Raw genomic sequence first — 22,710 nt, forward strand, 5'->3', positions numbered from 1 at the left:
CCTCTCCTCTCCTCTCCTCTCCTCTCCTCTCCACATAGTGTATCATGCCCTTACCTGAGGGTGCTCTGCCCAAAGCAAGGTAGATTTTGATGACTGAAACCTATCCTGATATCTTGGGGTTTACTGACTACATTTCTTTCTTAAAGACCATGCCTTAAAGCCAATTCACTCTGGCTCTCCTTGATTGGACAATAATAGATCCCTGTCCAACCACCACTTAATGGTTATTTTTTGAGTCCTGATGGCTCAGAGTGAATGTAAATAACAATTGCTTCTCTTTTGGTCAGAAATTCTGTTGGTCTTCTCCCAGTTTGATTTAAAAATTTTTTTTTTAGATTAAAGGGGCCATCGGTTGATTCATTCTTAAAGAACCTTAGTCACTGAATGTGTGTTGCCTCAATCAAAGTGAGAACTCAGAAAGACCTTAGCTTAGAAAGGCCAAGGTTTTATTGCCTCCAGGGCCATCTCCAGTTATCTTGATCTATATCAGGTGACTGCACCTAGATGTCTCTGAAGGAGATAGTGAGGCTGGTGACTTTACACAGAAACTCCCTCACTTAAATTCAGTTCACTTGCAAGTCATGGCATCATCTTCCTGATGTCATGGTCCTCTTTGAGAACAAAGCACAAAGAGCAACCTGAAGACTGGGATATAGAACCCATGCTTCCCAAAGTAGCTGTTTTGACTGATTATTGGGAATTTTCCTTTCCATTCAACCCAAATATGACTCTCTACAACTTGCATTAATTCCTTCTACTTCTGCCCTCTGTGGCCAAGTAGAATTTAATGTCAGTCTACAACAGTAATTAAGAAACTACAGTGTTGCTATGGCAGGGTGGAAGAGGGATTCGGTGATTAAAGAAATCAGTCATAGATTCAAATTTGCCTTCGATTATGCTATTAACAACAGAATATTTAATCTTTTTGTTTATTTCCATTTCTTTTTTCCCTCTTTGTCTCTGAATATGGAGTGAATTGGTTTAAGAGAATGCAGTTTAGACAGCCTTGCCACCCCAACTTGCAAACTGTTCTAGTATCTGAAGCCTATCTCTTTGGGTCATGGTCTCCATGCAGTGCCTAGCTCGCTTGTCTTCATTGCTTCTCACAGCTCACAGTCACAACCATCCCTTGCAGAGATATCCATCCATTCTCCATCTTACTGCTATCCTCTGTCAACCCCAGAAGTCCCCCTTCCCAATGAACAGCTTTGCCTTGAATACATGATTTTGTTCCCTTACAAGAGCATTTGAGCACTGATCCAGTCATTTCTGGAAAATGTAGTACTTCTCCATCTCCTACATGAGAGTTACATGGGGATGCTAATACTTGTACTACTTATTTCACAAAGTTGTTGTGAGAAAGTGTTCAGTAAACTTTAAAACACTATTGAAATCAGAGCTGTTCTTATTAGGAAGATCAGAGTAAGACTCATGCCATGCAGGACATTTCCTTAGAAGTTGCTATGTGTGTGTGTGCGGGTGGGTAGCATAGTGCACAGAGTGCTGGATCTGGAGTCAGAAAGACCTGAGTTCAAACCCAGCCTCAGACACTTCCTAGCAGGGTGACAAGTCACTTCACCTCTTTCTGCCTCAGTTTCCTTATCTGTAAAATAGGAATAATAATAATAGGCCCTATCTCCCTGGGTTACTGAGAGGATCTAATGAGATAATACTTGTAAATTTTGTAAAATTTGTAAAATATTTGTAAATTTGTAAAATGCTTTGTTAACTTTAAAGTGTGTTTCATAGCATGAGTGCTAGTTATTATCTTCCCCTTTTCAGTACTGGGTACAGAGTGCTTCTTTTCCCTGTGTTCATTGATTGCAATCATGTTTTAACCCCCAAATTAATTGGGAATGAAGTGTTCAGTATTTGTTTTAACCAAATCCATCCTAAGAAAACAACCTAGGGGCAGCTAGGTGGCGCAGTGAGCCGGCTCCAGAGTCAGGAGAACCCGAGTTTGATTCTGGCCTCAAGACATTTAACACCCACACAAAAATACTAGCCATGTAACTTTGGGCAAGTTACTTAACCCCAATTGCCCTCCAAAAGGCAAAAAAAAAAAAAAAAAAAAAAAACCAAGAAAACAACCTAGATCTTAGAATTGAATTAAGCTGGAAAGAAATTTAGAATTCATCTAGAGTCAGTATTCTTAACCTTAAACTACTTTTCAAAATATTTTGGTAACTATATTTCAATATAATTGACTTCCTTCAAAATCCTTTGCATTTTATCTCATGTATTGAAAAACCCTGTGCTAAGAAGGGGTCCATAGGCTTCATCAGACTCCCAAAATGAGTTCATAGCTCTAAAAAGGTTAAGAACCCCTGACTTAGTCTTCTATTATCAAAGATAATAGCTTATATTTATCTAGTGCTGGACATTTCCAAAATACTTTACAAACATTTGGTCCTCAGAACAATCCTGTGAAGTTGATTGATAGTATATAGGCATTATTATCATGCCCACTTCACAGATGAAGAAACTGAGATTCAGAGAAGTAAAGTACTATATTTTGCCTGTGGTCCCATAGCAAGTAAATGTCACAACTGAGATTTGAACCCAGGTTTCTAACTCTGCTCTTATTCCTTCATGTTTAACAAAGGCTCATAGAGGTCCAATGATTTATCCAAGGATGACCCATGGAACTGAGCGTGATAGGTTTAAAGCTTTCATACTAGTGGTTGAGGCCAAGAATTTGACTTTTTTGGTGCATCTCCATTCCCTGATACCATTACTAGTGTGGCGAAGACTAACAGACAAATCAGCATTCCAGTCGGTGTTTCTTTATGATTTCCTCTCCCTGGGTAACATGAAAAGAGAAATGGTAATAATTGAGTACCTGAAGCTCCTGCTATTTAAAAGTTCACTATTCAATATGTAACAGGCCATTCTTTCTCCCTGCTGTAATTAATGAAGATGTGCTGTTATCCTGCTCATGAAACATTTGTTAGGCAAAATCCCTTTATGGCCTCATGTCTGCACATGTAATAACTCAGGGTAGTTCCCCTTTCCCAGGGGGGTTAAGGCAATGCTCATATTGTATGATTTGGGGGTATTCAAATCTTTGTTGACCAAAGGCAGTAGATTTGGGGCAAATCAGGAAATCCAACTGCCTTCTTGACCACAGCTTTTTGACCTATCATTATTGTTCTTGGTTTCATTAATATGATTGCTACTTATATTAAAACTCATTGAAGCAATAACTTAGGATATTGGTTTAGATCTGAAAGAGGCCTCTGTACTCCTGTAGCCCAAGCCCCTCCTTCTACAGGTAAAGAAACCTAGGCCTTGCAAAATGAAGGTACTGGTCCATGATCCTGCAGCCATAAATAGTAGGAATGGCATCTGAACCAGGGACCAATCTTTCCAAAGCTCCTTGCTTCTCAGGTATGCTAAATATTTTCATTTTCTGCTCACTGCAGCTGGAATGTATACTTACATGTTATTTAGAGGTATCTAGGTAGCACAGTGGATAGAGCCCTGGGTCTGGAGTCAGGAAAAACCAATGTTCAAATTTAGCCAGACTCTGGGTAAATCACTTGACCTCTGTCTACCTCAATTTCCACAATTGTAAAAAGGAGATAATAGGACCACCTACCCTGAAGGGTGGTTGTAAAGATATAATGAGATAATATTTGGAAAGTACTTGGCAAAGGCTTAAATGCTAGCTACTATATTTATCTCCCATGTTAGGGAATAGAACTCTGAGGTAAGCACTCAGCAGACCCTTCAGAAATTAACGAAAGAATCAGAAAAAGCAAACTGGTTTCCTAATTCTCAATGCAGTTTGCTCTTGGATACCTTCTGCCGTCATTGTAGGGCTATTTACGCAGGTATGAAGCATCCTGAAGACAGAGCCCAGAATTCTCCCCTAGGTGTTTTTTAGCTGGCTTTCTAAGTGCGTACTTTCATATTGTTGCTGAGAGATAGGGATGAGTGAGGGGGAAAGATATTGTCTTTTTAGATTGAACTGCAATTCCACTCCCTGGATTTCATCAAAATGTGTGGCAGTTTTCCCCCTATCTCCCCAAACAATTTTCCCTCGATTTTCCTCAGGCTTTCAGAAAAACAAATCCCAAACAAACCACATTTATTAATATCAGAAAAAATGCAAAACCAAATATGAAGATTGAGGTATTTCCCTCTGGCAGCTGACGGGGGAGTAGACGCTGCAGAGTGTCTAACATAACAAACGAAACAAACAACAAAAACAAATCCGTCAGAGCCTGAGCAAAAGGAAGCCAGCCAGAAAGAGGAAGAAATGGTGTGGTGCTTCCACAGAAACCATTTCCATCTTCTCCAAACAGCTCCATAACTGGTGCAGCTGCTGGTGGAGAATTCGATGAAGGTTTTAAACTTGATCAGAATCATGTTGAGCCCACGAGTAACATAAAGCCCTGTTGTTTCCCTATAGGGAAGACAGGACATATGGACCACAAGGACCAATGGAGGTAAATGTGGGGTTTATTTTTCATGAGAAACATAAGCTTGGAGCTAAGTCAATGATGCATTCTAGCTTTGCAGTCTATGTCTTTGGGGATGAAATAATACTAATGCAGTATCTCTACTGTGTTATAGGAAGAGGGATGGGGACCAGGTCTGTGATTTCCTTGGCATAGGCAACTGCTAGATGAATAAAGGTTAAATGACTTGTCCAAGGTTGTCCAGCCACTATGAGTTAAAAGAAGAACAGGAATGCTTCTCTTGCTTACTTCAAGACTAATTCTCATCTGGCCTCAGACACTTATTAACTGTGCGACCCTGGGCAAGTCACTTAATTCCGATTGCCTCAAAAACCAAAAAAGACTAGCTCTCTATTCCCTCCCCCACTCCCACCCCCCACATATAAACTGAAGGAGAAATTTTTCAGTCAGTACTCAGTTTTTAATTTTTTTCCCTGATATTAATAAATATAGCTTGGTTGGGTTTGTTTTTCTGAAAGCCTAAGAAAAATTGAGGGAAAATGGTTTTGGGGAGAAAGGAGGAAAATGGCCACATAATTTGATGAAATTTGTTGAAATGCTTTCTTTCCTCATGACAACCTCATGTTGTGTGAGTATTGACCTCATTATATGGAGGATGCTGAGGCCCCGAGATTTTAAAATACCTTGCAGAGTTGGAATTCCACCTCAAATCTCTCCTGATTCCAGATCCAGTGTTCCTTTTATTTGGGTTATCTGTGCAATTGTATCATCTTCCTAAGTCAATGATGAAGATTTTATACTTTGTCACTTTGATGGGTCCCTGTCTGTCCTGTCTCCTGTGATGCAGACTCTTCCTATCCATGCCTGCTTTTCCTGGGCAACTCTTGTCCACATCTTCCCCAAACCACCTCCATGCCAGGGGACTGCCTCTAGCTCTTCTTACAATCACCTGAATGCCAGTAGAGGAAACTTTGTCCCTTGATCATGCCTAGCTGTTGCTGCATCATTAGCCCATCTTTTCTTTTCCTGACTGTACATTTCTCTGGTGGTTTCATCTTTTGAACGGGTTGTCCTCTGTAATTCCTCATTTTAATGGGCTGAAGCCTGCTCACACCCACCAACCAGTTCTCCATTGACCTTTGTGTGATACTTGCCTTTGGTTCTTTGGACACTGCGGTATCCGATGACTCATTGCCATACATCACTGGAAGAACAGTGGTGCTAAAAAAAAAAAAAGCTGGATCTTTGTCTCAAGAAGTCTGGGGTCCTTAAAAGCACCATGAAAATCCCCAAAGATACCCAGCATGCTCCCCTCTCTCTGATCCATTTTAGACCCAGTTTCTTGTCTGTTTGCATCAGTTTACATGAGTTTGAGGATCATTTCTATGCTGATGACTCCTAGAGGTATCTATTTTGTCTGCATCTCTGTCCTGAGCTCCAACGAAGTCCAGCTCAGACTTAAAATGTGCAAAACAACTTATTTTTTATCTCCGCTTCCCTCCTCTCACGAGCTTCCTTACATCTGTCAAGGACATCATCACATTCCCTGTCACCTAGAATCGCCATCTTGGTGCCGTTCTCTACTCCTTACTCCCTCTTGCCATCCTATCTAATAATTTGCAACATTGTTCTCTCTTCACAACATTTTTCATATGCAGTCCTCTTCTCTGCATTCCATACAGTCCTAACCTTGGTTCAGTCCCTGATCATTTCTTGACTGGACTATTGCAGTGACCTTTCCATTGAACTCTACCTCAAGTCTCTCCCCATTCCAATGAATCTTGACATGACTGATGAAGGGATTTTCCTAAAGCATGGGTGTTTTGCTACTCAATAAACTCTATCTCATTACTTCAAGGATCAAATATATATGCTTCTGAATTGAGAGTCCTTCACAGGCTTCCCTATCTTAGCTTTATTACACATCTCAGCCCTTCATAATCACTACAATCCCACCAGACTGACTTTTATTTTTACCGTTCTCTTCTTCACACTGGCTTTCCCCATGCTGGTAGCAGGACACACAGTGTTTGGCAAAAAGTAGTTATTTCATAATATTTATTGATTGTTTAGTTAATCATAGACAGTTAGGTAGTCCAGTGGATACAGTACAAGACTCAGAGGCAGAAAGACCTGCGTTTCAATCTCAAGCACTGTGACCCTGAGCAAGACATTCAACTTCTCTCTGCCTCAGTTTCCTTATCTATAAAATGGAAATAATAAATAGCACCTGTCTCACAGGGTTGTTGTGAGTACCCAATTAGTTAACACATGTAAAATGCTTTGCAAATCTTATAAATGCTAGCTATTACTTTTCTTGTTGTTGCTATTAATTGACCTGAGATCTATGAACTGATTGATGGATGAGCTCTATGGATGTCTATCCATGCAAATGAATATCTTTTTCACTACCTCACAGTGTGGATCATCAGTCTGAAATCTTTTGAGTGATTATCAGAGATGGTGCTGGGGTTACAAGGACAACAAATTAACCACTTCCTGTTCTCAAGGAGCGGGCACCCTATGGGCAGCAAAGGTAGACATGACGTGTAATAGAAATTCTGTGGTTGTTATGATAGATACATACATACACATTTATATCTAGTTAATCAGATCTCTATGTGCGTATAGACATAAACATATATACAAATACATATAAACATATACGTGCGCGCACGCACACACACACACACACACACACACTCACACAAACCTGGTTGCTCAACCAGACCAGCCAATGCATTGTGGTCTTTGCTGATTGTTGGTTGACAGACCGAGGAAAGCCAGTGTGACCAAAGGTCTCCAGCCTGAGATAATGGGGAAAGTCATGAATTTGGAAACAGTCGACCTAAGTTGGAACCTTGGCTCTGTTACTCACTGGCTGTGGGAACTTGGGTGTTGTTTTTCCTCTCTGTGACTCAGTTTCCTCACCAGTAAAACGAGTGGATTGGACCAGATAACTTCCAAAGTCATTTCCAACTCTAAATCTATTATTCTAAAGTATGACCAGACCAGTTTTGCTGTAAAACTTACAGACACAACCTGTTTCACCTAACAAATGGTTTAATAATTCTTCAATTGGCCTGAAGATAAGATATCACCCACTCACCTCCTTTTCAAACTGGAGAAATAAAAATCCATCATCTATATTAAATATCCATAAGAAAAATGTCTCCTTTCTGCAGGGAGCTTTTCTTCAGTCTGGGTTCTGTTTTGAAGAGTCTAGAGATTCCTTCCTGTCCCTTTTTACTTCAATTTCTGGTGCTTCATTCCTTTGTGTTCACAGACATGGCTACAGAAATAAAACTTGGTCCTTGGGGAGACAGAGGTAAAGCCATTGTGCTAGTGTTTGATCAACCAAACAAAAATAATTTATTAAACATCTACTAAGCACTGGGGATTAAAAGGGAGACAGTCCCTGCCCTCAAGGAATTTACATTCTATTGGGGTAGGAGGAGCACAACAGGTGGCAGAGAGAAGCAAATGAAGGATGTGGGCAGCTAGGTGGTGCATAGGATAAAGTGCCAAGATTGGAGTTGGGAAAATTCATTGTCCTGAGTTAAAATCTGGCCTCAGACACTTACTGGCTCTGTGATCCTGGACAAGTCAGTTAACTCTGTTTGCCTCAGTTTCCTCATCTGTAAAATGAGCTGGAGAAGGAAATGGCAAACTACTCCAATATCTTTGCCAAGAAAACCCCAAATGGGGTCATCAAGAGTCAGACATGACTGAAAAATGATTAAACAGAAACAAAATGGAGGATAAATATGAAATTAATGCCCAGGAATGGTATATATATGTACATACATACATACATACATACATACATACACACACATATATGCAGTCAGAAAATGAATAAACATTTATGAAGGATCTATTATGTTCCAGGCACTATGCTAAGCAGTGTGGATACAAATAAAGGCAAATGACAGTCTCTGCCCTCAAGGAGTTTATAGTCTAAAAGGGGAAAGGCTGCACATGAAAAGAAGTATTGGAAAATATTGAGATGGCTGCCCTGGGGCCCCTCCTTAAATAGAAGATCTGAAAGGAACTCTCCACTAGCTGTCTTCTACTCTCTCCAATCAGGGAGAGGGAGGGCTCCCAGGTGAAGGAAGGTACTGAGGAGATGTGAGTTTCAGACCTGATGTGATTATGCAGGATGATGAGTTACTGGGGGCAATGATGATGATGTCCAGGAAGGAAGTCAGTTGGGAAGTGAAGGGAGATGAAAGTATATACAGAATAAAGGCAAAACAACATACATGGTAATTTAGAGAATAAAAGGAAACAAGTACCTACTATGTGCTAGGTATAATGTTAAGCATTTTACACATATTATCTCATTTGTTTCTCACTACTCTGTAAGGTAGGTGCTAATATTCTCATTTTGCAGTTGAGGAAACCAAGGCAGATGTAGGTAGGATTGGATTTGAACTTAAGTTTTCCAGACTCTGGGTGCAGTATTTTATCCCCTGCCCCACATGAGTAATTAGAGGGAAGCAGGATAGACTTCATGTAGAAGAAAGTACTTGAACTGAATTTTGAAGGAAGTGAGGAATTCTTTAAGGTGGAGAAGAGGTAAGAATGACTACCTGGAATGGACGCTGCAATGCAATGGAAAGCACCATGTCTGAGAAAGAGTAAGAAGGTTAGTTGGGCTAGACCATAAACTGTGCCAAAGAGATTAATATACAATGGGACTACAAAGGTAGGTGGAATCAGGTTGTGAAAAGCTTTAAAAATCAAACAGAAGAGTAGATATTTGATTATAGAATAATAGGGAGCCAATGCAGCTTATTGATTTGGGGAGTGACCTGGTTATACCTGCATTAGATGTCAATGGAGACTTCCTCTAAGCCACCTCTGTATATAAAAGGGCTATTTGTTCACCTCATTATCTAATTATTATCCAATATTATATTCTTGAAAACAAAAATAGGAAAAAAAGACTTCTCTCCTTGCATGTAAGCTAATATAATATTAATCCATTTTTTGAGACTTTTCTTCACTGAATGAGAGTAAACTGAGTCTAAGACATGGAGTCAAGACAATTTGTATTCAAGTTTTGCCGATGAAACCTACTGGCTTTGTGACCCTGGGCAAGTCATTTAACTTCCTAGTGCTCTAGGCCATTCTCTAAAACTCTAAATTGTAGAGCAACTGCTACCCTTCATTGGTAGAGGGGATATTCTCACCAAGGAGTTTTCTATAGCAGTGAAATCAGAAATTGACCTTATTCCTAACTAATTTCTATGCATAATACTTTCATAGACATCTTGAATTTTACTTTTATCATTAATTGTATGAGAATCTGTCATGGACAAACCCTCATAGATAATTAACAAGCATCTAATAAAAACCTACTGTGTGCCAGGTGCCATGCCAAAGATGGGATAAAAAACCAGAACTCAACTAAGAATTGAAGCCTGGTATGATTTAGGTACTGTCTGGCTACCTGAAGTGTCAATCATCTAAGGAAATTGAAATGAATTTGTTTTTATTGTAGAACAAGGATGTGGAATTTGTACACACTGGATATGGAAAGGATATGGTCAAAGTTCTCCACATCCAACGTGATGGCAAATACCACACCATTAAGGAAGTGGCAGCATCGGTCGAACTTACTTTGAGGACCAAGAAAGATTATCTCTTTGGAGACAACTCTGACATCATCCCCACAGACACTATCAAGAACACTGTTCATGTTCTGGCAAAATTCAAAGGAGTAAGTGAATCTGCTTTGTGTTTTGGGGATATTCCATCTTGTTTGTTTGCTCACTTGGAGTTCTCATGACTTTTTAGCATTTAGTGTCCTGAATAAATCTCAAAGGATTTCCTTCTTTCCCTGTTCTGGCCTAAAATCTCCCTCCCTTCCTTTCTTTCCTCCCCTCCCTCCTTCCCTTCCTCCCTTCCTCCCTTCCTTCCTCCCTTCCTTCCTTCCTTCCTTCCTTCCTTCCTTCCTTCCTTCCTTCCTTCCTTCCTTCCTTCCTTCCCTCCTTCATTCCTCTCTCTCTGTCTCTCTTTTTTTTTCTAAGTAAGCCCTCCAAGTAGCTCTGTCAAGAATCCCTTCGAATTCTCTTATGATTTCCGACATTCTGTATTTTCTGAAGGCCATTACCATCTCCTCATCTATCTCTTTCCTTCAGACTAAAAGAATGCTAAGGTACTCTCCTTCAGTCCTCCAATTCTTTCTTCTAATGGTCAAGCTCTCCCATCTCTCACTGCCATTTATTACCCATAAACTGTAAGCAACCATGCTCAGTGCTAGATGAACGGTGGGGGGTGCAATGGAAAGAGATCCGAATTTGGAAGGGGAAGACCAGGTGCTGCATCTCAGGCAATGTCCCACCTGGGTAATTGACAACCTCTCTGAGCGCCAGTCTCCTGTGTACCTGACAGGGTTGTTTGGTGGAAAGTGTTCTGTAGTTAAGCTGCAGATCGTCCCACAAAACATGAGTTAGCAGTACTTGAAGAGCACACTTGTCCCCAGAAGGACATGTATTTGGAGTTGTTTTCCTGCTCATCTATCTCCACACTTTCTCTCTCAGAATGGGTTTCTGAGGGGATGTTACAGAATGTCAAGGGAGAAATCTTATTTTAAAAATAGGACAGATTCTCATCTGTTAAAGATGGTTTATTAAGCATTCTTGGCAGCTCCAAAGACTGTGGGCTCTGGTGGAGAAGGCTGAGGCCCAATTACAAGATACCCAAAGAAGCCCCAGAGATCGAGGTAGGACACAAGGGACAGACCAGGCAGTTCTACTAATGAGCTGTTTGTTCATGGGACAATTCTCTTCATCTCACCGAGCCTCCATTTCCTTCTCTGTAAAAAGAGAACAACAGTATTTGTACCTTATGGGACTGTCGGGAAATATTCAGGACTCAAATATTCATGATTTGCATGTTAATAGCAATGAGGCATAGAAGACAGGGGCTTCAAGTTGCAAAGACCCGAGTTTGAATTTTACTTACTAACTAGGGAGCAGCTAGATGGATAGAGTACTGGGGTTGGAATCAGGAAGACTCATCTTCATGAGTTCAAACTAGTAGCCTTAGACACAGTAGCTGTGTGACTCTGGATAAGTCACTTAACCTTGTTTGCCTCAGTTTCCTCATCTGTAAAATGAGTTAGATAAGCAAATGGCAACTACTCCAGTATCTCTGCCAAGAAAGCCCCAAAGGAGGAATCAGACACAACTGAAATGATAATTTATTAGGGGCGGCCAGGTGGCTCAGCGAGTAAGAGCACCGGTTCCAGTGTCGGGATGACCTGGGGTTCAAATCCGGGTTCATATACTTAGCACCACACCCAGAAATAACTGATCATGTAACCTTGAGCAAGTTACTTAACTCCGATTGCTTAAAAAAAAAAAAAGAAATGATAATTTATTTTCACCCCTTACACCCAGGGGGCATTTTTTAAAACTAAATTTTTTTTTTGTTATTATGAGCTTCACTTTGTTTTACAAAGAAAGAGCCTAAGGGGGACAGCTAGGTGGCACAGTAAATAGAGCACTGGCCCTAGAGTCAGGAGGATCTGAGTTCAAATCTGGCCTCAGACACTTGACACACTTACTAGCTGTGTGATCTTGGGCAAGTCACTTAACCCCAATTGCCCTGCCTTCCCCCCTCCAAAAAAAAAAAGTGCAAAAAAAGAAAGAGCCTAAGGTTCAGGGAGATTGACTTGCTCATGATTGTCATGTAGAAAATGACAAAAGTGGGATTTGAACCCAGGTCTGATGGCTCCAGAGTAAACAATACTTTTCACTGTACCACCATGCTAATTCCTATGGGTTATTATGACAATGAGTTCACTCTCCTTCTAAAGACCCTTCCAAGCCTCTGTTTGCATGACTCCAAGAAAGCTGTAGATCATCAATGTAGACTGTAATGGCAGCAACTCTTTTTTTATGGTTGTTGTTGCTACTGTGTATCCAGGACCAGGTATTCATGTCATCTAGTGTTTTGCTTCTCTTTGCAGATCAAAACCATAGAGAGATTTGCCATGGATATTTGTGAGCACTTCCTTTCTTCATTCAACCACGTTACTCAAGCCAAAGTCTATATTGAACAGGTCCCCTGGAAGCGTTTGGAAAAGGTCAGCTCAATAAGTTATATTTCCCAGTTTATGCATCTAAAACTACCTTTGCTGTCCAGGCTCAGCTCATTCATCACCTGCTCCCCAAGGCCGTTGCTAGTCCTTCTGGCTGCCAGTGATTATCACTTTGCATTTCTTCTTTTTATTTATTTATTTTGTACATATTTACATGTATATTGTCTGTATGATTTTTTTGCTTGATAGACTGTGAGCTCCTTGAAGATGGGAACTGTGCTCAGTGTCGTGTCTGACACTTAGAAAATACATGTGGATCGATGCTAAAAATTTACTGGATGTTTTTTTCATTTTCAGAATGGAGTGGAGCATGTTCATGCATTTATCAACACTCCCACTGGAACACACTTCTGTGAAGCTGAGCAGAGCCGAAATGGTAAGGAAGGACTTGTCTATCCATCTCCTTGATATTGTGGTAGCTGTTCCTTAACTGGGACCAGGCATGGAGAATGCAGAAAACCTTGGCTTGAGATGGAAACTTGCACTCTAGCTTGCCATTCTATTAAAGGAGTACTCATCTCACAGAATTCCAGAATTTCAGTGTTGGGAGAGGACTTAGAAACCATCTGGCCCAATCTCAATCTAAAACAGATCCCCCATTAGGACATATTCAATGAATAGTCTTTTAGCCTTCTATGGCACATCTCCAGTGAATAAGAACCCATCATTCTACTTTTAGATAGCTCTAATTATTCAGAATTCTATTTGTTTATAGAAATCCTAAATTTGCCTCTTGGCTACTTTTCTTAGTCCTTTCTTTCTGGTTCCTAGCAGAAGAAACCTGTCTCCTCCCCAAAGACAGCTGTGGCTCTATGAAGCCAGCAGCAGAGAAAAGAATGGAAGGTTTTAAAGTATTGTCCCTTGAATTATCTTCATTTTGGCTAAGGCTTTCAGAAAATTAGAACTCTTTGGGCAGTAAATTGTAAAGACAAGAGATCCCGGGAAAGCTCCATTGCCTTCTAGGTTTCCATGTGGTGAGAGTTCTAGGATGGTGTTTCTTGGACATGGAAACCATGGATATGAGCAAGTCGATATATTTGAGGAAGCTATAATCTTCACATATATGCATATATACTCAAAAATTGTCTGATCTACTTATCTATAAAATACACACATATGTATGTATATAGGGTGTAGGGATAGGGATTGGACTTGTGATTTCATTGATATAAGTAACTCTCAGGGAAATTCTCTCTATCAATGCAAGTTGATACTCTTAGTGAGTCACCTAGAGCACTAGAAGCTTAAGCAACTTGGCCACGACCACATAGCCAGGATGTATGAGGGGTGGGACTTAAGACTTCCTGCTCTGAGGCCACTTCTTGATAAGTCACTTCTATCTCCATAACACCTCTCATATAGGTTACCTTCTCTTTACTCACCCAGCCTCCACCCTACTCTAGGTCTTTATTACCCGTCACATCGTTAATTTTCATAGCCTCTGATGTTTCCCTGCCTCATCATCTCTCCCTTTGCCAATTTATCGCCCACGCAGTTGCCAAAGTACAGGTCCCAAAGTCCCGTCACAACCTTACCCAATAAACCCCACTGGTCTCCTATTACTTGTAGGGTCAAATATGAACTCTTTTGGGCATTTAAAGCCTTTTATCACCTGCCCCCTTCTTAACTCTCTCCATATGCTCTGCCACCCAGCCATTGATATTAAATTAAATTCAGTTAAACAGCAACAAGGATAATTGCATAATTCCTGCTGTTTATCCCCAAATTTGCAAGTTAAATACAGAAAATGATTAATTACAACAACCTGGACCTCATTATAACTGATAAGAAGGAAGACAAATATTAGTAAACAATTTTGCAAACTGTTAGTCTTTCGCATTAGCAGGCTATGTGTCCTTGAAAATCTTGGGCATCTCAGCCACCCTTTTATATTTCTCACTTGCTGTGCTAAGTGGTAGAAAACAGCTGATGCCTTCTTCAGATCTGGCCAACAGTTAGAGAAGCCAGGTACCTGAGAGGTGTTCAGTAATTATTGGCTAGGTTGGGTTAAAAAGACCTCTCCATGGTTTGTGGTCTCATGATAACGTAACACTCTGCTGAGGATGTTTCTTAGAGAAAATCACAGAAATATTCTTTCTGATGATTTTAAACCCTCTTTATTTATTTATCAGCTTGAAGCATCTGCCTTAGTAGAAGGGGGAAGTCCTTCCTCATCAGAATTCTGATCATTTGAAATCAAATTACAGTAATTGATAGAATTCTTAGCAATTCCCCACTTCATCCCAAGAGGCTGAAAGACATCGTTGAAGTTGTGGTCAGAACTCAAGTGGGGTTGGGAGTGGGGCAGACCACAAAGGTCAACTTCTACTAAAAAAGACAATGGCAGTTCTTTGTCTTCCTTGGTTGGGTTCACCAGACATGGAAAGGAGTCACTTTTTGCTTCATTTTTCTGGAAAGTAGTGTGGGAGGAAGATTAAGCCCTGAGGATTTGGGTGGGATTCCACCACAGTATGAGTTAGTAGCATGGCACAGAAAGCTTCTTAGATTTCTTCATTAAGAGAGTACTAGAATATAGACAGGGTTGGGGAGCCTTTGGCCTCAAGGTCATATAGGGCCCTTTAAGTCCTTGGGTGTGGCCTTCTGACAGAGTCCAAGTTTTACAGAACAAATCCTTTTATTAAGGGGATTTGTTCTGTGAAGTTTGGATCCAGTCAAAGGGCTGCCCTTGAGGATCTAGAGGGCCATACATGATCTCAAGCGTGTGTGTGTGTGTGTGTGTGTGTGTGTGTGTGTGTGTGTGTGTGTGAGAGAGAGAGAGAGAGAGAGAGAGAGAGAGAGAGAGAGAGAGAGAGAGAAGACAGAGAGGGAGAGGTATTGTTATATTGATATATTGTTTATATTCTATAAATACATTGTGTGTGTGAGAAAGACAGAGAGAAAGACCCACATACATACATTTTGTGTGTGTGTGTGTGTGTGTGTGTGTGTGTGTGTGTGTGTGTGTGTGTGTGTGTGTAAGAGACAGAGAGACAGAGACAGAGAGAGAAAGAATTCTCCTCTACTCCACTCTAGGCCAGACCAAATCTGGTGTATTGGGTTGAGCTCTGGGCAACATATTTTAGGAAGCACATGGACAAGCTGGAATTTATCTGGGATACTGTAGAAAACTGAAATAATTCTCCATAAGGTTTGGTGGAAAGAACTGGGGTTGTCTGACCTGAAGAAGAGATAATGGTAGGGAGCAGGATCAGCACCAATCCATTAATAAACATTTATTAAGTACCTGCTATATGCCAGGGTCTAGACCAGTGGTGGAGATTCAAAAACAAAATAAAACAGACCCTGCCCTCTGGGACTTTACAAAGAAGGAAGACAGCATAGACACCCATAAATAGACATGAAATACAGAGTAAAAATATAGTAAAAGTAAATACAAAATAATTTTTTTGGTAGGGGAAGAAAGCACCAGCAACTAGTGGAGATTAAAAAGGCCATATATAGGAGGTGACATTTGAACTGAGTTTTGGAGGATAATATGGTTTGATATTTGTAAAGTGCTTTTCAAACCTTAAAAAACATTATCTAAATGTTAATTATAATAATAATGATAATAACAATTATTTCCCCTAATAATTATCATCATCATCATTATTTAAACAAAGGATTCTATGATGTGGAAGTGAGGATATAATATATTCTGAGTGAGGAGATGGGAGATAGGATGTGAGGAACAGCAAAAAGACTAATTCGATTGAATTTAGAGTGCAGAAGGGGGAGTAATGTATAATAATGCTGAAAGGTAGGATAGAGCCAGGTTGGGAAGGACTTTAAATGTCAGATAGAATATGATGGACATCTAGGTGGAGCAGTGGAGAGAGCCCTAGGCTTAGAATCAGGAAGACTTACCTTCCTGAGTTCAAACCCAGTCTTAGAGACTTACTAGTCATGTGACCCTGGGCAAGTCACTTCACCCTGTTTGCTTCCGTTTCCTCATCTGTAAAATGAGCTGGAGAAGGAAACAACAAATCGCTCTAGTATCTTTACCAAGAAAACCCCCAAAATGGGGTCATGAAGAGTCAGACATGACTGAACAGCAACAAGAGTAGTTTGTATTTTATCATGATTGATTTAGAATTTCTTGATCAGGGAAATGATAGAATCAGACACATGCTTTTAGAATATCACTTTGATAGTTGTGTGAAGAATGGATTAGAGAGAGGAGAGACTTGAGGCAGAAAGAACAGCCAGAAGACTTTTACAATAGCTCTGGAGAGGTGTCTGAACTGGGGTGGTGGTCATATGAGTGGGGAGAAGGGGACAGATGTAAGAGATGTTGTGAAGACAGATGCAACAAGACTTGGTAAGTGATTGGATCTAGGCAGTGCCTGACAGTGGGAGCTGAGGATGACTCCAGGTTACATATGTGAGTGACTAGAGAGATGGGAAGTTTGAAAGGAAGAGGGTTTAGGAGGAAAGATAACAAGTTCTTCATTAATGGAGTTCTTTAAGTGGAGGTTGGACAGACCATGTATCTGGAGTGTGATAAAGGGAATTCATGTTTCAACTGGGAGTTGTAAAAGGTGATCTCTGGGATCTCTTCCAATTTGAAGATTCTCTGATTCCAAGCCATCTGTTATCCCCAATCTGAAAATTATCTTCCTTAAAATCACACTGAGGGGACACTATAGAAAGATATTAATGTAAGGCAAAATAAGATTAAATGTTCGAGTGAGGATATGTAATATTTATATAGTACTTTCCATCAGTCAATAAACATTTATTAAGTGACTGCCATGTGCCAGATACTGTGATAAGCCCTAGATATGTAAAAAGTAGAGGTTTTTTTGACCTTTTGTTCAAGTAAACTTCACTCAGGTGTTCACTTCTTTAAAAACTTCTTTGGAAATGAGGACTTTGAACCTTCCAATCAAGGCAAATGGGACTCTGGAAAAGATTCAGTGGTGCCTAGTCCCCTCTTCCCCATATTGGGGAGCTCAAAGTTTCATCTCTGAGGCATCTCTTTTTCAGATCTATGCATTTCCTAATTTATCTTAGTGCCAAATAGTAACCAAAATAAATTCAATTACCTGGATCTATATTCCCAATGATATTGCACAGTTCTCTTTCTGTGACCCAGGAAAGGGTTAAGTGCTAGTGTTATTCCAAAGTGTAGTTTTTAAATCTGCCTCTCTTTGATCAATGAAGTGACCCCTTTATCTCTTAGATAAATCTTAGGGGAGAAGTTTACCCTTCCTCTTTTTCTGTCTGTCTTTCCACCTCCAGAACTTGGCCAGAGTCCAAGAGAGAGAGAGAGAGAGAGAGAGAGATTTTGTTTTTGTTTTTGCCAACAACTGTTCTTTAAGAGACCATCAATCTTTCTAGCCCAGGTACAGTTTTTTCTTTTCTGGCTGGCTGCATTTTGAATCTTACAAGGTGGCAGACTCAGAGATTTTTACACAGACACAGAGCAGACAGATACAAACAGAAAACACAAATAGAAATAACTTTTCTTGTTCTTCCAGATTATATAAAGACCAGGCACTCTTACAGCTTAATAGTCCCATAGGATGGGATTTGGGACTGAATGCCAGTAAGCATTAGGAAATCCCCCCCCCCCATAGCCACATTTATCTCTTTAGTGGCATCTCACTGAAGGATGAAGAATTGAGTTCATAAAGAACTCCCCATGAAATTAACAAGCAAAGTGGCCTCTATCTAGAGGAAATTTGCTCACCACAAGGGTCCAAGTGATCTAGTCAAGCCTTCCTAGGTGCTTGAAGGATCTCCCAGGTATTCTATGTAAGGGAAAAAGACAGGCTTACCTTTGGATTAGAGGGGATCCAAATCAGAGACTCCACTCCATGTGGAGGGGGAGATCAGAGTCAGAGACTCAGGCCCACCAGGGACACCAAAAAGCTGTTGAGGTGGGGGCTCTGCCCACCTAAAAACTGTTAGGGTTTCATGATGTGTTGTGGTGGAACCATCTCAAAGAATTCAGAGTCAGACCACCTCTAATCCAAGTACAGGCATTTATTGAAATTGATGCCTCTCATGAAGTAGACTAAATTCTAAGAGGAACCAGCAACTTTAGAGAAAGTAAAATGGATTTTTATAGGGTAAAGATGCAATTATGTAACAGAAATTTACATAGAATAGAGGAATAACATCAATATTGAAAAGGCAGGAGGAGTTTGTTAAGGGATTAGGTAATGGAGGAATATTCTGGTCATTCTGCCCTCCAAGTGGCAGCTATTGTGGTCCTGTCTGGTTAAGACAGATAGTCAGGTATTGTGGTCCTGTCTTGGGCTAGGTGGATGATTGTGATTGAATACAAGAACACACCTGTTTCTGTGGGAATGGGTCTGGGGGCAGTGACCAGGTAGAGGCAGTAGCTAGATTTCCATCACATGGACACACCAACTGTTTCTGTGGGAACTAAGAGTTCAGGGACACACCTGTTGTTCCAGTGAGCAATGAGGCATATATGAAGAAGTTAGGATATTGGTGGGGGCGGGGGGGAGGTTAGGTAGGTACAGTGGCCTGCTGTTCAGTGGGGCCAGGCCTATAATAAAGTTAGAATATTGGGGCTTGGAGCAGCTTTATTAGGATTACATCACAGTTGGATTCCTATCCTTAAGGAGCTTTCAACCCAGGAGAGGAGACAAGAAGGAAGAAAAAATTATCATAAATCATTAAAAACATATCAAAAGCTGGGGCTTTGGGTGGTCATTATGACACATACATTATTATTCTTTAAGGTCAGACTTTATTGAGCAGATAATAGGGAACCATTGAAAAGTTGTGAACAAAGGAGCGAGATGAGCCTATCCATAGGTGTGATGGAGTGTAGGCAGAGTGGCTGAAACCCCTGGGCATATCCAGCCCACACTTTGTACATGCCTATGATTATATCTGAACATAAGGAAGACAACTATGGAAAGTTGTGGATGGAGAAACTAGAATCAAAGAGACTAGTTATTAGTCTGTAGCAATAGTCTGGGCACAGGGTAAGGAAAGTCTGAACTAGAGCAGTGCCAAGAATAGAAAGGATGAGGTAGATGCCAGGGATGTTGCTGAGGTCAAATTGGCAGGACTTGGCAATTAACTGGATTTGCAAAAGAAGAGATAACCCTAAGGCTTTATGTCTAAGTAACTGAGTGAAGAATGGTGATAGATGTAAGTTTAAAAAAGAAGTACTTTTGGGGACAGGTGAGAAATAAATTCAGTTTTGGAGTTCAGTGTTGAGTTTGAGGTTCAGTTAAGTGAGAACACTGAGGGATCAGGATGGAAAATAAAAATTTGGGAGCCATCTTCACTGTTGGGGAGGGCATTTAATGAGTAGCACCTGGACTTCCTTCAAGGAGCTACCCCAGGTTCTAGGTTCTCTGTGGGTCAAAATGCTCTCGAAACCATAGGTCATGAGCCATAGTCATAAGTAGTCAGTCATAATTCATAACAAATATATTTAATAAAAAGGTATAAAAATAATATTTGAGGTCCCTCTCCCACATATTCATACATACTTAGTGGAAAGAATAATATTACTTAAGGAACATACATACGGTATTCCTGTATGTCCAGCACTTATATTAGACACAATTCAGGCTTCCAATACTGCAAAGCTGTCAATTTTTTAAAAATACATTTTACTTATGGCTTTTGCTTTTATACAAGTTATTTCTTCCCCCTTCTAAATTGAATCCTCCTTTGCAATGAAGGAAAAAATAATTAAACAAAATCCTCCAATACAGAGGCCATATCTGACTATGCATACAGTAATCTGTCAATCTATAAACATTTATTAAGGGTCCATTATGTGCCAGGCACTGTACTGATGACTGGCAATACAAAGACTTCCTCCACCTCCAAAAGCAAACATTCCCTGCCCTCAAAAAACTTACATTCTGTTAATAGGCAACAAGTGCATATCTATATATACACAAATTATACTCACATAGATCTGTGATCTCATGGTTTTGACAATTTCTCAAACAATGCAGACTGTAACCTATCCATGAAAGACTACCCCATAACTTTGGTCTTCCCAAGGTCTAACTTTGTGTCTCTGTGGTATGGGGGTGACCCTGGGTTCTCTAGGGTTAATGCCAAAGGAGTATACGATCTGTCAAGCTCTACCATGTTGGAATACCTCTACTACACCCCAGCAAAAGACTGAGCCTCCTTTCCAAGGACCAGAATAACTCAGGATGTAGAGACTCATCATTTTGTGATGAAAAGCATTTTTTAAAATCATGGTAACTGATGAAACAAAAAGTATAAAATATATCCAAAATAAATGCAGGCATGCCTCGGGGATATTGTGGGTTTGGCTCCAGACTATCACAATAAAGCAAATATCTCAACAGAGCAAATATCACAATAAAACTAGTCACATGAACTTTTTGGTTTCCCAATGCATATGTTATGTTTATACTATACTATAGTCTACTAAGTGTGCTGAAGGGTTAGGGATGGCTGCGGCAATTTCTTAAAACGAGACAACAATGAAGTTTGCTAAATTAATTGACTCTTCCTTTTGCTTGAACATTTAGAGGCCATTGTAGGGTTATTAATTGGCCCAATTTCAATATTATTGTGTCGCAGGGAATAGGGAGGCCCAAGGAAAATGAAAGAGATGGGAGAATGGCCAGTCTGTGGAGTAGTCAGAACATATGTAACATTTATTAATTCACTGTCTTATATGGGCATGGTTTGTGGTGCCCCAAAACACATAGAATGGGAACATCAAAGATCATTAATCACAGATCATGATAACAAATATAATAATAATGAAAAAAGTTTGAAATATTTCAACAATGACCAAAATGTGACACAGGCACAATGTGAGTACAGGCTGTTGGGAATGGAGCTGATAGACTTGCTTGATGCAGTTGGCACAAACTTTTAATTTGTAAAAAAAAAGCAGTATTTGTGAAGTGCAATGAAGCCAAGTACAATAAAATGAGTTATGCCTGTACAGGGTAATGAGGTGGAATGGCCTATGGGAGCTATAGGAGAATGAGGGGTAGGGAATCAGGAAAGGTCTTATATAGAAGGTGGCACAGGAGCTGAGGGTTTTTTTTGGGGGGGGGGTTGTTTGTTTGTTAGGGAAATGAGTGATTCTAAGAGGAGGAGGTAAAGAGGGAGTATATTCCAGGAACAAGGCACTACCAATTCAAACACCCAGAGATAAGAGATGGACAATCACACGCGAAGAACAAGAAAGCTAATTTGGCTCTATTGTAGTGTGGAAAGGGGAATAACATATGATTAAGTTGGAAAGGTAGGTTAGCAATGTTTTGTGAAGGGCTTGGAAAACCAAGAGAAGAGTCTGTTTACATTTGAGGCAATAACAAAACACTGGAATTTCTTGAGGAGAGGAGTAACATGGTCAGAACTATTTTTTAGGAAAATCACTTCAAAAGCTGGATGGGGAATGCATTGGAACCTTAGTGATTCCCCCACCTCTCTGTCATTGAAGTAAAGTATATTCATGCTCTTTTCTCTAGGACCTTATCTATTTGTATTTCTCAGTGTCCAACTTCTATTTAGTGATTTGTTCATGTATGTTGTTATAGCTGTCCTATTTGTTGTAGTTATTATGGTAGATATAACATTTGTCTTCTCTGATATTAATTGTGTATGCTTGGAACAGTCCCTTAACCTCCGTGTGCCTATGGAAAATCCCTCAGACTTATCTATTAAGTCACAGTTGGGTTGAGATCTCTTTTAGTGGAGGATGTTCCCACAGTAGGAGTTCCTGACCCTGATGAAACTAGATATTTCTGTTATCTCTGTTTCAATGATACTAAATCATTTCCTTACCTTATAAAGGGCATGAACCTCTGCCTACAACTTCAATCAAGGCTGCCTAACTTTAATAACAAAGGCAGTTAAATCTTTACCATCCCCGGAGAAACTGCTAACAATGGTGCCATCCATTGTTATGCCCATAGGCATGTAGAGAGTGTGGGCTAGATGTATGCATACAGTCACAGAAAGGAACTGTGGTTTCATCAGGGCTGGGAGCTCATGCTCCATGTATACCAAGGATCATACCACAGACCATTTGCCCAATGGCCTGCAGAGTAACTTGGTTGCCACATCTTGGTAGGTGAGGCAAAGGATAGAAATGTTTCTGCTGAAAACTGTGCCTCCAGGCATCATGGACATGAGCTGGAGCATTTAGATTTCACTCCTACAGTG

The 22,710-nt window shown here is 40.3% G+C and overlaps 1 protein-coding gene across 2 annotated transcripts in view; it reads left to right on the top strand.

The window, feature by feature from the left end:
• Positions 1–22,710, top strand: part of LOC138166099 (uricase) — a 124,134-nt gene that overhangs the window by 84,650 nt on the left and 16,774 nt on the right. For both annotated transcript variants that reach the window (XM_069094525.1, XM_069094526.1), the window contains 3 exons: positions 9,937–10,155; positions 12,412–12,528; positions 12,841–12,919. In XM_069094525.1, the coding sequence (XP_068950626.1) occupies positions 9,937–10,155; positions 12,412–12,528; positions 12,841–12,919 (415 nt within the window). The remainder of the gene's footprint in view (positions 1–9,936; positions 10,156–12,411; positions 12,529–12,840; positions 12,920–22,710) is intronic.

The sequence above is a fragment of the Petaurus breviceps genome, unplaced genomic scaffold (assembly GCF_028583685.1).
Source record: "Petaurus breviceps papuanus isolate PSGF00001 unplaced genomic scaffold, PetGlider_PUasm1.0 220, whole genome shotgun sequence".
NCBI classification, from domain to species: Eukaryota; Metazoa; Chordata; class Mammalia; order Diprotodontia; family Petauridae; genus Petaurus; species Petaurus breviceps.